This window comes from Symphodus melops (genome assembly GCF_947650265.1).
Source record: "Symphodus melops genome assembly, chromosome: 16".
Classification (NCBI taxonomy): Eukaryota; Metazoa; Chordata; class Actinopteri; order Labriformes; family Labridae; genus Symphodus; species Symphodus melops.
The window spans coordinates 2,802,190-2,818,983 of record NC_136706.1 but is presented as its reverse complement, the minus strand read 5'-3'; the positions used below and the strand labels follow the sequence as shown (position 1 = coordinate 2,818,983).

Here is a 16,794-nt window from a genome sequence, read left to right as displayed (position 1 = left end):
GGTTTGTCCCGTGTGTTCCAAGAAAACTGGTCATTCAAAACAAGTGAAATTTGTTGTTCCACGACAGGAATATTTAAATTAAACATTACAAAAAACAGAAACAAACATTTAGACATCAACTGAGACACACATATGATGATTTATCTGTGGATATTTTGGGATTAGAATATAAAAGGTGAGTAAAATAAAACACACACCACAGAAGCGAAACCCGGAAGTACCGTAATTCGGAGAGGACCACACGGGCAGTTTGTAGCGATGGCGGCGGCTGAAAACAATGTGGAACTGAAACGTAAGGCAGAAGATGATCCAGGGCAGGATGAAGGAGAAGGAGAAGAGGATGAGTGGGTCGGACCTATGCCAAGCGAAGCCTCCACGGTCAAAAAAAGGAAAGGTTCGTTTTCAGACTAAACATCCGGTTCTTCTCATACTGAAGCAATGCTAGCATGCTAACTGAACTCCCGCTAACTTAAACATGTCTTGTTTATCTCCAGTGCTCGAGTTTGAACGAGTCTATCTGGACAACCTGCCTTCGGCTGCCATGTATGAACGGAGCTACATGCACAGAGACGTTATTTCACACATAGCATGTTCAAAGTGAGTGAAGCAACATTTAACTTTTACAAAAGTATATTTGAGCTGTAGCAGAAAACTATTTACACAGAGCCTGTGTGCACATGGATGGGGTTTTGACCTCATATGAGGGTTACGTATACAAAGTCACTGCCATTTATATACAAAAAAGTATTAATTAAATTGAAAAAGTGATGATGGATGTCAGTAGGATCAACAGTGTAAGTGAATGGGTGTGTGAACGTGTATTGTCCGCTTTTTGTGTCTTATCAAAGTCAATGTTGTTCTTCCAGGACCGACTTCATCATCACAGCCAGCGCGGACGGCCACGTCAAGTTCTGGAAGAAGAAGGAGGACGAGGGAATTGAGTTTGTCAAACACTTCCGAAGTCATCTCAGTGAGTGTTTGGATTCATTCAAGACCAAAAAAAGTATTACTGTTAAATTACTGTGAAAACGTGATTTATTTCCCCCCAAGACCAAAAACATAATTCTTAAATTTGACGAGTCAAAAATATTCCTAAAGCTAACTCAGAGAAGTCGAGACATATACGACATAGGTCGTATAAGAAAATATAGTCTTTGGGATCCTGACAGATCACATATTTGTGTAACGTTTCCAAACATATGAATTTATCAATAGGTAAATGTTTGCAGTGCACTTCTAGTTTTACAGCAACAGGCGAGCTGATCAATCGCCACCTCTCCTTCATTCCTCAGCTTATGTTGTAGAAACATACGTGATACAGTGTCGTCTCGTTGATGTGCAGGTGTGATAGAAAGCATTGCAGTCAGTTCTGAAGGGGCTCTTCTGTGCACTGTCGGTGACGACCAGGCCATGAAAGTCTTCGATGTTGTGAACTTTGACATGATCAACATGCTGAAGTTGGGGTGAGTCTGTATGTGACGTAAAGCGTGTGTATATTTACAAAGATGCCTCTTCCCTGACCTAATTCGATTTTCCGGTTCCTTCGTGCAGCTTTCATCCGGGCCAGAGTGAGTGGGTCTATAATCCAGGCGATGCCATTTCCACAGTCGCCTGCTCAGAGAAATCTACGGGGAAGATCTTCGTCTATGACGGGAGAGGAAGCAACCAGCCGCTTCACGTCTTTGACAAGATGCACTCCTCCCCGCTCACCCAAATCCGCCTCAATCCCAAATTCCGAGTCATCGTCTCTGCCGACAAAGCGGGCATGCTTGAATACTGGACAGGCCTCCGGAATGAATTCAGATTTCCTAAATACGTCAGCTGGGAATACAAAACAGACACAGACTTGTATGAATTTGCAAAACACAAAACGTATCCGACCAGTCTGGCGTTTTCTTCCGATGGGAAGAAAATGGCCACCATCGCCACCGACAGGAAAGTCCGGATCTTCCGCTTCCTGACAGGGAAGCTGATGAGAGTGTTTGATGAATCTTTGTCTGTAAGTCCTCCCCTCACACTTCGATGTGCTCAGATATTAAGTCATGGTGCGAGTCTCTCTGCTTACACCCAGCCTGCTCTGTCTGTTAGATGTTCACAGAGCTGCAGCAGATGAGGCAGCAGCTTCCTGACATGGAGTTCGGGAGGCGGATGGCCGTGGAGCGAGAGCTGGAGAAGGTGGACGGGATCCGGCTAACCAATATCATCTTTGATGAGACCGGACACTTTGTGATGTACGGCACCATGCTGGGCATCAAGGTCATCAACGTAGAAACCAACAGGTATGTCGACAAGATCGAGGAGAGCGTTCCTCATGAACTCAGTTGGAAGCTTGAGTCTTCAGGTGATATGCTGCGTTCAAGTTGAACTGGGAAGCGGGAAATTCTGAGTTCCCAGTTTTAATTTTCATTAAAGGAGTTGTTGATTCTAAAATTTGAGCGTTGAAGTCGTGACCCGTCCATCACATTAAGTAGATCATAGAGTCACACATTTTTCTGGACCTCGCCTTCAGGTGTGTGCGGATCCTCGGGAAGTTGGAGAACATCCGTGTGGTCCAGCTGAGCTTGTTCCAGGGTATCGCCAAGGTCATGCACGTGGCGCCCACTGTAGAGATGAAGGCGTCAGACAACCCGGCCTTAGACAACATGGAGCCTGACCCCACCATATTCTGCACCGCCTTTAAGAAGAACCGCTTCTACATGGTGAGATACCAAATGTCAGGGTGTTGCAGCTGCATTCTCTTGATCTCCATTCAGTCCTGATGCATTCTTCTTCTTTTTTTTTTCTTTCAAGTTCTCCAAAAGAGAACCAGAGGACACCAAGGGCGCCGACTCGGACAGAGACATCTTTAACGAGAAGCCCTCGAAGGAGGAGGTGATGGCCGCCACGCAGGCTGAGGGTCCCAAGAGGGTGTCTGACAGCGCCATCATCCACACCACCATGGGAGACATCCACATCAAGCTTTTCCCAGTAGAGTAAGTTCTAGAAAACACCAGTTTTTATGAAGAAGTCTCCTTTAATCGACGCTTAAACACATCAACCGCGTTGTTCTCTCTCACGTTTTAGATGTCCCAAAACTGTGGAGAACTTCTGTGTCCACAGCCGGAACGGTTACTTCAACGGACACATCTTCCACAGAGTCATCAAGGTACGTCAGCGATGTGTTTTTTTTATCTTCTTCTCTATTTTTGGCTTCTTTATGATTTTATTTAAGAATTCCAGTCGCTTTAGCCAGCGAACAGAGATGGCCTGTTACTTTTAAGGAAAATGACAAAGTCAGGAAAGAGATGAGATGTGCTGCTTTGTCCACACGGGGGCGCCAACAATATTGAAAAGTCCTCACAGGAGCTAAAAAAGACAGCACTGCCCTTAAAAATGCGTCTTATTTTCTCTGTGCAGGGTTTTATGATTCAGACAGGAGACCCCACTGGCACAGGAATGGGAGGAGAGAGCATCTGGGGAGGAGAGTTTGAGGACGAGTTCCACGCCACGCTGAGACACGACCGCCCGTACACAGTCAGTATGGCGAACGGCGGCCCCGGCACCAACGGATCCCAGTTTTTCATCACCGTTGTACCAACGGTAAGTTGCTTTATTTGTAGTTTGTAAAGAAGGCCTGTCTCAGACATCTGCTTCGATGTGGACCTAAGACTCCGATAACTTAAGACACTTTTCTTTCTAGTTTTGGTACTTTATTTATTCAGGATTATGGAAACAATGCAGATTGTTTGGTTTTAAAACCCTTAAAATCCAAAAATATAAACAAATATCTTTATCTGTCTTCAAACCCCCCAAGTATAAGAAAGTCCATCCTCTTCGTCTTCTGCCTGCTCCACTTTTCAGAAAATGTGTGCTCTAACAGGCCATTTTGAGATTTTCCCTTCATGACATCACAAAGGGCAGTAGCCCCTCCCCCAGGTGGGAGACACTCCCACAGCTAGGTGTTTGTTCTGCCCTCTGAGTCTGCCTTCTCACCGTAAACAATAGGACATGGAGCGAGAAAGCAGCGAGCCAACCCAGGGTGGTCAGACACAGCTCATTTACATATTTAAAGCTACAGACACAGAAACAGCCTGTTCTGAGCAGGGCTGAAATAGAGGGGTTTATAGACATGATCAAATACAGGATCAGAGTGGATTTACAGCAAGACCCTTTTTTTGAGGAGCTCCGAGACTTATTTAAACTTGATTAAAATACAGAGAATGTGACTTTTTAAAGAAGGGGCAGAAATAAACGTAAATTGAGCATTTAAATATGAGCAATTAATGTACAAAGTTTTAATAGATTTAATCTCATCTCTGTTATCCTGGCACCACAGTATCCCTCATGATGCTGGTTTATTCCTACGAAGGTCCTGTCATGTCCTCTACTGTTTAATCTCTGGAAGTGCTCAGATGCTCGTTATTCATTTAAATGATTTATCACACCGTGTTCATTTCCCACCCTGCAGCCTTGGCTCGACAACAAGCACACCGTGTTCGGAAGGTGCACCAAAGGCATGGAAGCCGTCCAGAGGGCTTCCAATGTGAAAGTGAACCCCAAGACGGACAAACCGTACGAAGACATCAGCATCATCAACATCACCATAAAGTGATCGAACGTCTCCGTCACTTCCTGTACAGCAGTGTCTTTTTATTTTTTACCAGAACATGTGATTAAAGAATGATGAGTGATTGCGCTTACTATGATTATTCAACAACCAGACCAATAAGTTCAATTAGTTTATTTTACAGCATCACATTATGAATAATTTACAAAAAGCCATCATCAAGTCACTCGTAACAAAGGTTTCGATGCGCATTGTGCTTCTACGTTTAAAAAAAACAACAAACGGAAATGTTTCACAAACTATGTGGAAAGGCTTTTTCACACGTGCATGTTTTTTTGTTCCAATTTTATACATACAAATAGTTAACATTACATAGCAATGAATAAAGACAAGAGTCAAAGTCAAATGATGGGTTCTTAAGAATTACATGACAAGTGTGTAAGCGTTCGGTTCCATATTTCACGTTGTTTCAGGTCAAAGTTCAGGCTTTTGTATGCACAAACACAACCTGGTAGATGTTTAAATAGTTTCACGAGACATTTTGTTTTGCAGTAAGATTCATACGCAGCCCATTAGGAAACGGCGGATTCATTAGCTCCTAGACCAAACTGGTAGAGAGGCAGCAAACGCCACACAATCTGCGCGTGACAAACTCCACGAAGCAGAGGCAGAATCGATGCGCGAGAAGACTCCGGATTCCTTCCCCCCGACTGCCTCGTATCAAAGTTCACGCTCAAATAAATAAGTTCAGCAAACACCGCATTATACCTACAAACCCAACAACTACACGTGCGCCATTTCAAGACCAGCTGTGGCTTTAAATAGGGTCATATAGCACAGGGGGGGGGGGGGGGGGGGGGAAACAAACACGCAACTTAAAGACGGCATGAAAGAACAGCTGCTATTGCTTACAATAGATGTCAAGGCAAAGTCTGAACGTGAGCATCAGCTTGAAGCCACAGAGAAACTTCTTGTCCCGTCTCCCTCACCTGCAGATACAGAATTAAGCAGAAAACGTTTGCTGCGCCCAACGTTGTGTGAATGTTGCCATGGTTACCATTAAAAACTACTGGTTTATTATTACTGTCACGTACAGAGGAGGTTATTATAAATGACCTATGAGAGGAAATACAGAGTTTACACTGGTCAGGCCACGATGAGCGTTATAAACATCTACAGAAAAGTTTGTTATCGAGTTTAAGATGTCCGACGAACACCTCGTATAGTAACAAGGAGAGAGAGTAAAGAAAGCAACTGGGAAGCTGGCTCAAAATGAAGCAGGATGAAACGTTTGTAGTCCAAGAGTGCAGTTATTATCGCTGAATCCTATTTTTAAGTATTTTAGGGTCAAAACGGATTTCTTCACCTGGCAGCTACAGGCTGTAATGTGTAAACAACAAATGTTTTTGGGATGCCTGTTCAAAGTGTTTCCACTTTAAAGCGACTGTGAGGAGCTTTTTGCAGGTTGTGACCACACTGGGATTAATACTGATGCCTCTATCGCTACCATTAGTGTTATTTTTTTTCATACTTGTAAACGCTGCTGTGGGAAAGTGCTTTGAAAACTAGCTCATGTTTTCAATTAGTATTAATCAAAAAACTTGACTGCAAAAAAAAAAAAAAAGAAGCAGGGATGTAATTCAGAACACTGTCACATGCACAGAAGATGATCTGCAAATCGGTACCACTTTTGTCCACAGAGGGCGCCAAAATCACACCAACTGAAAAATCCTCTCGGGAGCTTTGAGTGCTTGATTTAGCCAAAGTGACACTCAGGTTGTTTCAACTGTCCATCAAGGATCCAGATAAAATGATATTAGTTAGTTCGGTGTTATTCTGCATTACATGGATAAGGTTTTTAATCTGGTAAAACATGTTGCATGTCGGATAATACAAACGATCAAGTGACTGAACAACTCCCATGTTGTGCAAGTTAAAAAAAAACTCCAGCGAGGAACCTCTCTCTTAACAGTCGGACGTAAAATGAACTCCGGATATTTACCGTGGGTAATTTGAGGGCATCTGCTACAGATGTTAAAAACTTAAATATGAAAAACAATAAATCTGGTGGCTGAGTCTCATTTGCTTTTGTAGGTCATGCAGAGGAATCACTATTTATTTCAGTGTGTTTCATAATAAGAAAAAAAAAACTCCCCATAGCGGCTTTAAATAGCAGACTTTGTGGATGTAGAGAGTGCTAATGACAAAACGTTGAGGGGATCTCAGTTCTTTACAAAAAGGTTTATCTCCGAGCCTATCAGGGGCGAAAACGAGAACTTTTAAGGAGACAGATTTAATCCTAGCATATTTGATTATGTTGCATCAGTTTTAAGCTGCTGGCTGAAGTAATAAATTGGATTAATTCCAAATCTTTTTGTACCGTTTGCTCATTTAGAACCCAAAATATTAAAGCAAAATAGAGCCTAAGTTTACGGATACCAAAGTTTGCCTTTGTCTCAGGAAGTCCTACTGCAAGAAGGTTTCCATCTACCTAATCAGTGAAACTATAGAGAAAGTTTTACATCTTTGTTTTCTTTGCCCACAATGGTGCACAAAGGAGGAAAGATGAGGAGGGCGGGCTTAGAGCTTTAGTATTTCATGTGTAGGTTTAGTTGTTAGGAGGGCAGAGTCAGTAGAGTTGTACAGCGAGCGGACATTTAGGCCACGTCCAGGACGCCGGCGGCCACCAGCTGTCTGGAGAGCCAATCCAGACCCTCGTGGAGGCCCATCCCACTGCGGGCATCGCAGCCCTGAATGTGCCAGCTCCTCCCACAGCACAGCTTGTGTAGGCTCAGCAGCTCTGCCATCTCCTCCACAGACACGACCCCGGGAACATCCTGCCAAGATGGGAAACAAAAAAACAAAAACAAAAAAAGATGATCCGCTTCACACCGGATAAAACTTCAGATTATGAAGAATCCAGTGAAGTCACTCTCAGTACCTGTTTGTTGGCAAAGATGAGCAGCAAGGCGTCTCTCAGCTCCTTCTCCGTCAGTAGTTTGGCCAGCTCGCTGTGAGCCTCCATCAGTCTGTCCCTGTGGCAGCTGTCAATCACAAACACCACCGCTGCACACACACAGTGAAAGTCATAGGCTGTTAAAACGAACTGAAGAGACACAGAACTGCCCTGACTGCACATCTCCCCGAGGATCGACTGAATCTGAACTTCAAAGACAAACGTTGAAATATTAACAGGAACTGCAAAAACCCAAACCTAAACCTAAATCCTGATTTCCTAACCTGAAGATGAGACTTACATGAATCATGACTTTCCATAAAAAAAATAAAAAATAAATCAGAATATGCACACGATTTCCTGCTTCTTAATCCAAAGCCAATCCCCCCTCTGATATGAGGAGAATCAATCATTTTGTTTCTCTGCTTTACAGAGCGGTGTCAGATTTCTGTTTATGAAAGTGAGCTCAGCCAGACTCAGGCTGGATGGGATGCGCCGGTCTGATCAGGATCAGCTTTTCTCTGCCCTCTGACACTGCAGATAATATTTGATATTCAAACCACACAGTTTGAATGTCAGCCTGAGCGGCTGCAGAGTCCATCCCAGTGTGTGGATGAGATTTTGAATTTGAATCCTCTTTGAATCTATATTTCACTTTCACATGTTCAGACGAGACAGAAGAACTTATTCAAAGTGCAGCAGGGACGATACCTTGAGTGTTCAGGTAGTAGTGTTTCCAGAGAGGCCTCAGCTTGTGTTTTCCTCCCACGTCCCAGATGGTAAATTTCAGATTCTTGTATTCTACCGTTTCCACATTGAACCCTTTCAAAATAAAACAAAAAGGAAAGTTTTCATTTTGAACACGTTTAAAGAGTGTCATTCTTACGTCTTAATGTCGGAGTAAGTACCGATGGTTGGGATCGGCTGCATGAACTCATCCTGCTTCAGCTTGAAGAGGATGGTGGTCTTTCCGGCTCCATCCAGCCCCAGAGTGACAACACGGATCTCCATCTTTGGACCGATGTGGACCCGGTTGTCCTAAAGAAATGTCACATTTTCCCTTTTGTTATTTTCATCTGAGCACGTCCAGGCTCTGTACTGTGAGCGCTCAGTTGAGCGCAGCGGTGCGTGAGGACAGTGCGTACCTTGGTGAAGGTGACGGGGATGCCAGCATCCAGCTGAATGTGATCTGCCAGCTCTGTGAACTGATGCTGCTGCTTCTGAAGCGTCTCCAGCAGACAGTTGATCTCCTGCTTCGCCAGCACAACTCTGCAGTCGTCCTGAAAGGAGGAGGGAAGTGACAGCGATCATTTTACTGAAGTCTTCTTTGAGCAGCCGGACGCCATCACCGAGAGAAAGAAGAGGGCCGTTTATCGTTCTCACGAGGAAAACATCGGCGAGGAGCGCCGTTCTTCTACTCGAGCGCCGCTTTCGAAACTGAATTTGTATTTTGGTTTAAAGTCGTGTGATTGAACTTGTCGTGTCTCGTACCTGCTGGAGTGTCTTCTCGCAGTGCAGGCAGGCGGTGGACACCTGGGACAGCAGGATGGTCATGTCCTCCTGCTGCTGCCTCAGCCAGATCAGCCTCTCCCTCACGTGAGCGTCCACCACGCTCAGCGCCATCTCCTCCTGCCGACACAGCGTCTCGTGGAGGTCTGCGAAGTACGCCCGCACGCACGAGCGAGCGCTCTCTGCCGTGCCAGGGACCTGATGGGGAGACGCACGGGGGGGGGGGGGGATTCAGTAAAGAGAGGAAAGGTCTTCTCCTCGCCCTCCGCTGTGATTAAGCTGTAAGACAGATCTTACATGTTCAGTGTGTGCCATGCCGACGCCGTCCTCCACGATCTGCTCCCCTCCCTCGATTTGCTGCACGATGCCCACCAGCTTCCTGGAGTACTCGGACACTTCATCTGTGAAGGTGCGGATGCAGTGGGCCATGTCCAAAATGGAAGCGCGGATCTGATTGGCTTCAGTCTCCAGAACGGCATGCTGGAGAGAAAGAATGGAAACACATTGTTTTTTTTTTTTTTAAATAACTGGGCAAAATTTGACGTTTCGAGTGCAAGAAAAAAAAAAGTGTTGGAATAGCTCCTAAAGCCAGCAGCTGTGAAACAAGCTGTAACGGCTCTGAATGTCGTCCCTGCAGGCGAGGGAACCAAATGAATGTGTGTGTGTGTGTGTGTGTGTGTGTGTGTGTGTGTGTGTGTGTGTGTCACTGACAGGTATTTTAAGTGTCTGAACTTGAAACAGTGAACGGTGGTTTCATCCTACCCGACACAGGAGTCGTTGTTTCTCCGGCGGCCTCGGCTGGTTTACGAGTTAGAGTGATTGTTTTAGCTAACCATTTAAAACATCAATCACACATCAAACAAATAAATCAATACAGAACAAGTCAGCTGTGGAGCAGCGCCTATCAGAAAGAGTTACATGTTCATTCAATGGAGTTTGGAGGCTTCGAAGTGAGGGAATTTAACGTGCATTTCTGCTTTTAGAAAACAAAAGGTATCTTTCTCTGAAGGCTCCTTCCGGTGAGGGAAGGTTTGAAATTCCACAGTTTCGACCGCACTGAACTACCTTATGTCCCTGGTGCTTGCCGTACTCCTTACACACGCAGCACATAAGGGGCCCAGACTGACACGGCTCCTCCAGGCACACGAACTCGATGGCGTGGACCTGATGCTGCAGGCACAGAGTCTTCTCGTGAGGCTTGTCGGCCAGCGGGACGCGGCGGTGTTTGGCCAGAGTGCGGGTGGAGTGTGTGAGCTGGGAGCACTCAGCACACAGGTGGGTGGCACACACGGTGCAATACATGGAGGCCGTGTGGCTCTCGTCCTCATCACACCTGATTATACACTAGACGACAAGAAGGACGGTGAGGTTTAAATGCACTACAGCAGATGATTTAACAACATTCGACCATAAACATCCGAGTGGTCTTACTTCTCCCATGCCCTTCAGAGCGTCCTCCGCCATCCCTGACTGGTTGGACGCTCCATTCTGGAGTCGCTCCAAGAGCTCAAGCAGGGCAAAGTTCTTCTTCAGACCCCAAACTCCAGAGTCCCCTAAAAATGAAGAAAGAAAACCGAGTGAGACAAATGACTACAAGAGGGGGAAGAGCTCCTCCGTAAGTGCACAAATAATGAGAGTGTAAAGGAACACAGAAATAACTTCACACACACATTTCTTAGTTTTTAAAGTTTTGGTCTTTCGATCCACTGAAAACCAGCTGAATACGCCCAGTGTGTGTCCACACGAGAGCCCAAATAATATGGTTTGATTATAAGGAGGGATTATCCATATTCCAGCTGATATTTGGAAATGTTGAGATGGAATTAAAACTGTGTACAGCTAGCTCAAAGTTTGCTAACGTGCTCAGGAGGAGGATTTCTTAACTTCAGCATTGTTTTCTCCATTTTACATTAACGAGACCAAAAGCTTCAAATAGAAACACAAATACACACATAATTAAACGTTCTGCCTGTGAATGAGTCTTTCATGCTGTCTTACATAAACGGGATGTCTGACGCTGATGTCCATTTAAACAGAGAAAGATATAGAGCTACACACCAGGAGGAAAAACAGCATCAAAACATCCCCAAAGAAAATCCCTAACACCAAAGAAGCATGTGAATAACACAAAGAAAAATAATACACTACAACACAGTCACAGTGGACCTGTTAGCGTGAATAGATAAATGTAAAGAGCCACTTATAACATCTTCAATATGGGGAACTTTAACATTCAATATTATGATAATAAATAATCGATACCTTTTTTTAAATCAATCTTTTTGAAAAATGTGAAAATACATTTACGCAATTTAGACAGCGTGAAATTTTTTGTAAGTAAAAAAATAAAATAAAAAAATTCAACAAATTAAGTTTGATAAATCATAACAATAATAGAGATGGTCAGGTTTTAAAAGATGCTGTATCACAAGATATTGCACCTTTCTGGCCCGTGGCTCCTTTCCTGCATGTCCTCTCAATTAAAGACAAAAAAAGACAAAACTGATAAAAAAAAAAAAATTTAAAAAAAACAACGTATTTTTTAATTTTGACATCTTAACTTTCATAAAAAAATAACTTTCCATGAAAAATAGGAGCTGTCAATCAATTTTATCTGCAGTCATGATTTCAGAAATGACTGCAGCTTCTGATTTGAAGGTGTTGAAATGTTCTCTGTCAGCTCTTTTCTTGTGTCTTGCTGGTTTGACCTGATCTTCCAGACAGACGACGTGATGTGTCAGGTCTCAGTGAGTTTAGACGTCGTGGTGTTTCAGATTTTAACGGAGCGAAGCTTGCCAGAATCAGATTGAAAAATAAAAACACTAACAAGAAACTAATCTTAAATCACAAGAAAATCAAACCAGGGATGATTATTTTGTTGCGTCACTGGCTTTAAAAAAAGAAATAAATAATAACCCCATGACTTACCCAGCTCGGTGACCTGTCTGTCGAAGGGGCAGCGGACCGCTCTGCCATGGAGGGGCAACCTGGTCAGACAGTCATGGCACACCGTGTGACCACAGAGCAAAAGACGAGGGACCTTATCTCCTTGGAGAGAGAAGACGTCCTCACAAACACCACACTCCAGCACCTTGAAATGAAAACACAACAACATGATGAGCTTCCAGAAAAAAAAACAGAAAACAAAAAACCTCTGCATGTGTGCCAGACACTGCTGCAGAGGACCAGCTGAGATATGTTTAACAGCTTGCACCAATTTAACTATTTATGTGACTTACTTAATGCAGAGGGACAGTCTACATGAAGAATTATATACAAACAACAAAGAGTGATTGAGGATGTCAGAGTTGAACTCACCTGGTTACATCACATAACTACTAAGTCGAGATTGAATCTATTACAGAGAAAAGCAGGTGCTAACTTGCATGCAAACTGAGCTCTGACTTTTGAAATCAATCATGTGAGCTCTTGTACCACACAGTGGAGCTGCAGTCTACCTAAAAGGTCTTCATCACAACTCATGCAGACGCAGCCAAGCCAGCCCTGTTAGCCAACAACAGTCCTAATGATGTGCAACGCATTTAACAAAATAAATACGCAGAAAGCAATCCAATCCTGACTTTTTGCACACAGCTCTTAAATAATATAGAGAGATGAGTGGTCTGGCATCCACTGCGGACAACCAACGCCAACGCAGCAGCATTCATCCAAACACTCAGGAGCCACGACAGCTAACTAGCCTGGTGATGATCCTTTGTGCAAACTCATCAAACAAGCGAATCACTGTGGATTTTTATTTTTTATTTATCATGTTCTCTAATCAAGTGGAAGCATTACAACCTTGACGGTGTTTCCACTGGCTCCCCTCCCGTGTCGGACACAGGGCTCCATCATCATCGTCGCTGCAGCGCCCTGCTTGTTTATTCCTGCTGCAGCAGCGGCCATTCTCGGACGACAGCGCCGGAGAGGACTGAGCAAGTGCAAGAGCATTCTCCCAAAAGTACTTCCGGCTTCGCTCTTGGAGCATTATTATTAGCAAACGGTGCTGTTGTTTCGTCCTCTTGTTCTTTTTTCCTACTGGATAATGTAATGTACTATACTTCCATGTGACCTATTTTAATTTCTCAATCGGAAGGCATCACTTTCGAGTCTTGAAGCGAGTTAGAAGTGAGTCCCTTAATTTAAGGACTAGCGCATGCGCACTTACACAGTAGATGTATTTTCATCATTAACTGTAACGGTGGTAACGTCAGGATTTTTGAACAGAAATGTTATACCAGCTTTGAAACATCAAAAAATTGAGGATTTGCTGTTTCTCCTTTAATGTACGTGTTTTGTAATACCCTTTTGACATTTTTTATTTGAACTTATAGCTGACCAAAAGCAGCATGAAATAATTACTTTATGTAACTTTATTAGTTTAATAACAAATGCACAAAGTTTGTAAAAAAGAAAAAGAAAAAAAAAGCTGTATTTTCTCAAAGACTTAAATCGTCTAACAACAGGACTACAACTCCCAATAGAGTGAACTGTTTGTCTCGTGGTTATGACGTTGTTTTGGCGCGCCTGGTTTTTGGTGGAAGCAGCTTGAGGAACTGTTGTGTTTTTCGGCGCTTGTTTTAACGGTATGTATTTTGTTTTAGTAGACTATCAGTTTGATTTCCCTCTCAGCTTCTGCTCTGTTGTCTTCATGTTTGTTAGTATTTGGTGTAAAAGGTCGATAAAGGTATTTTATCTGTACCACGGTCCCTCGCAGCATCAAACAGCTGAAATAATATTGCACATATGTGTGTTGTGTGTTCCTTATTCTTTCCCGTCCACTTGTCAGGTAGAGATGTCTCAGCAGCCTCCACAGACTTTGCCCTCCGCCCCGGACTCTCCAGCTCTGGTGGTCTCCAGTAATGTGCAGAAATATGCCATCAAGAAGAAGAAAGTCCTGAGTGCTGAAGAGATGGAGCTGTTTGAGCTCACTCAGGCTGCAGGCATCACTGTGGACCAAGAGGTTTTCAAGTAAGATCATCATCAGGAACCAGGGATAATACGATTTAACGATTTATTCCACAAAATGAGACTGAAGGCAAATGATGACTGAAACAGATTCCTTTAGAGTCTGCTAACTTGCTTGTCAGTGTGGTTTGGCCTTTTAATGGGTTTTTTTCTCACAGAAAGGGGAGATGATTGGAGAGAGAGATAGAGAGACTGATTCAACGTTTCTCCATTTTATTCTATTTATTTTTTTGCGGCCCAGGATCATCGTGGACCTGTTGAAGATGAACGTGGCTCCACAAGCAGTCTTCCAGACTCTGAAGGCGATGTGTGCAGGTCAGAGGGTCGCCGAGAGCTGTGGCGGAGCGGAGCCTTCAGTGACCTCCCACACGACCAGCATCACCACAGCACCAACCGAGGCCCGAGGTCAGTGTCACGAGCAACACCGAAACACAAAGTTAATAATGGAGTTCAATTTCAGGATGACTTTGATTTCAGTAAAGTTATGGATATGATGCTGGTAAAGGTTTCTCTAACAGGTACAGTCCAGAGCAGAGGTCTGACAGCCGCCCCGATACCACAGGTGTCACATTAATGCCAGCTACATTGTGAGTAAGGGTCCAGAAGCAGGGCACCTCAAGCTGGATCACTCACTCAAATAAGCTGAGGTTTTTTTTTTTTACAGTAATGAATGTTTATTATTATTTATTATTTCTTTAATAATTCAGGTCAAGTTTCCAGCTTTGAGCCTCCCATCAAACATCTTAAACCTAATCTATGCTCAGCAAGTCACATTGTGACATGTAGCATTCATGTGATAAAAGAAAACCTCACCTCAGGAAGGTTATTCACGCCCTCACTTCTTTTTTTTGTGCAGCTGCAAATTCTCCAAAGAAAAACCTCTGCAGATTGTGTTCTAGAAAGTTGTGAGAATAAAAGTTGCAATACCTGAAATCATGGAAAACATTTAAATCTTTGGATGTCAAAGGTTTGTGTTTGACAAGGCTAAATATTTTGTGTGGATATTTTTCCACAAAGTGTTGAGAGCTCAAGGTCTCTCAATCCACGGCACCCAGCTTTTCTCTGAAAGTGAAGAAAAAGGCCTCAAATTTTTGAAACGTCTTCACAGATTTTCCCTTTTTCAATTTCCTTCTTATTGTTCTGCCTTTGAGTTTTTCTTCTCGCTTCTCTTTTCAAGCATGTCAAGAAAAATCACATCCCTCATCTTAAGCACAGTACAGACTGTAGCCGAGGGTCCTGTCTCGCACTCAGCACTGACTAATCCCCCTCACACACACACGACTCTCCCTCCTCACTTCACCTCATGCTTTGGTCTTTCTCCTGAAGTGAAGAACCAGGACTTACAGCAGACACTCTGTAAAGTTGATCTTCACCGTGTACATGTCACAGCGCTCTCTCATTTCTTTTCTGTCTCCTTGAAATGTTATTTTTCTGCACTTCTTTGTTTCCTAAAGAAGAGGACTCTTTGGTCTCTGGGAAGAGCCCTAAGCTCTCTGCAGCTCCTCCCGCAGCGTCTGGCCCCAGAGCCGCAAGGGTCAGCACTAAGATTGTGGTCTACGGCCCCCAAGACGCTCAAGGTCCCCTCTGCTGCACCGTGTCCCACAAATCCATCTGTCTGCCTGCCCGCGTTTCCCATATAATGAGTGTTTTGTCTGTGCACTATAAGGGTTGTGTCAGACTACATGCTGTGCATTCCTCATTTCACAGCGGTTGTCAAGTTGAAACTGTGTGTGTTCATGCATGTGTTTGTGTGCATGCATGTGTGTGTAGATTGGAAAGACGGGTGTGGACATTTTCACTGCATAATTTATTCATTTGGGAGTTTTTAAAGAGAGAGAGTTTGGGAGTTATCCTAAAGTTTATGCTGAATGAGAAGGAGCTGGATGATTCAGGGGGTTGACAGGGTAAATGAAAAAAAAAATCTTAATCTAAATCTTAATAATTTTAATCTTGCCCTTGAAAAGAGGGTGAGAAAGTGAAACCATCTCCTCTTCTTTTTTTGAGTCATGTCTCGTCCTTCACATTGCTCCTTTCCATCTTCATTTAAGTGCTTTTTTTAAAAGAATAAAACCATGCTCATAATGCACCTTTTAACTTGCTGTGTTTTGTTTTCTTTGTGTCAGCAGTGCGCAGTAAAACCGGAGCGAGTCACAGTGAGAAGAGCAGGGAAGCCTCCAGCCAGCGAGTGCAGCGGCAGCCCAGCGCCACAAGAGGGCCGAAGACTAAGAGCTCCGGCAGCAGTAGTTCCTCCTCACAGATAAACTCCACATAAGCGCTGTGTCAAAACGACTCCATTTGTAAATAGTTTTCTTTACGGCTAAATTATCTTTGTTTTTGGTGTTGCTTTTTTAAAGGGGTTGTTTTACTTAAAATACAGAAACAGACAAAAACGTCTTTCTCCACATATACATGTTGAAAGATGCTTCTCACTTTGGCATGAGTTACTTTCAGTTTTCCTTCATGTAACAAATGAGGAAAATGTAGATTTTTTTTAACGGAAACAAATACTTCTATGTTGGATTTTTTTTATACAACAAATGATCTAATAAATGCAACAACTACAGAACTATCGCACGTGCTTACACTTTTTCTCTGACACAGGTTTGTTTAAAGGGATACTTCACCCATTTGCATGAAGCTTTGTATCATTAGAAACATGGTAGTAGTGTTGAATGGTCATGAATCCAGCCCTCATTTTGCCCTGAGACGAGAATATGTTTTTCTTTGCCTGGAAGTTTTCTTCATGTGATGCAATATGATGCTTTTTGCATCACATGAAGAAAACAAAGTCAATTCATTAAATACTTAATATATA

The 16,794-nt window shown here is 43.4% G+C and overlaps 3 protein-coding genes across 8 annotated transcripts; 2 read left to right on the top strand and 1 right to left on the bottom strand.

Annotated features, from left to right (window-relative positions):
- The first annotated feature begins 33 nt into the window (after positions 1-33).
- On the top strand, positions 34-5,393 carry ppwd1 (peptidylprolyl isomerase domain and WD repeat containing 1). The gene is made up of 11 exons (XM_079364419.1): positions 34-394; positions 495-597; positions 867-970; positions 1,343-1,463; positions 1,552-1,999; positions 2,089-2,279; positions 2,510-2,699; positions 2,791-2,972; positions 3,064-3,145; positions 3,397-3,579; positions 4,448-5,393. Exons 1-11 carry the CDS (start codon positions 259-261, stop codon positions 4,589-4,591), a joined length of 1,884 nt encoding a protein of 627 aa, XP_079220545.1. The 5' UTR covers positions 34-258; the 3' UTR covers positions 4,592-5,393.
- Positions 5,394-6,084: 691 nt separating this feature from the next.
- Positions 6,085-12,970, bottom strand: trim23 (tripartite motif containing 23). The gene is made up of 11 exons (XM_079364420.1): positions 12,813-12,970; positions 11,940-12,102; positions 10,443-10,564; positions 10,077-10,355; positions 9,309-9,491; positions 8,994-9,209; positions 8,648-8,782; positions 8,411-8,540; positions 8,214-8,324; positions 7,488-7,612; positions 6,085-7,383 (listed from the first exon to the last, which is right to left on the bottom strand). The coding sequence occupies exons 1-11, from the start codon at positions 12,960-12,962 to the stop codon at positions 7,204-7,206; spliced, it is 1,794 nt and encodes a 597-aa protein (XP_079220546.1). The 5' UTR covers positions 12,963-12,970; the 3' UTR covers positions 6,085-7,203.
- A 333-nt stretch (positions 12,971-13,303) lies between these two features.
- mzt2b (mitotic spindle organizing protein 2B) lies at positions 13,304-16,373 on the top strand. 6 transcript variants are annotated; one of them, XM_079364422.1, is made up of 5 exons: positions 13,304-13,597; positions 13,801-13,982; positions 14,221-14,384; positions 15,434-15,556; positions 16,106-16,373. In XM_079364422.1, exons 2-5 carry the CDS (start codon positions 13,807-13,809, stop codon positions 16,249-16,251), a joined length of 609 nt encoding a protein of 202 aa, XP_079220548.1. In that variant the 5' UTR covers positions 13,304-13,597; positions 13,801-13,806; the 3' UTR covers positions 16,252-16,373. The 6 variants fall into 6 exon arrangements, with proteins under 6 accessions (XP_079220548.1, XP_079220550.1, XP_079220553.1 ...); XM_079364424.1 differs by lacking the exons at positions 15,434-15,556; positions 16,106-16,373 and adding exons at positions 14,485-14,566; positions 14,687-14,818; XM_079364427.1 differs by lacking the exons at positions 15,434-15,556; positions 16,106-16,373 and adding exons at positions 14,498-14,566; positions 14,687-14,816.
- Positions 16,374-16,794: the final 421 nt, after the last annotated feature.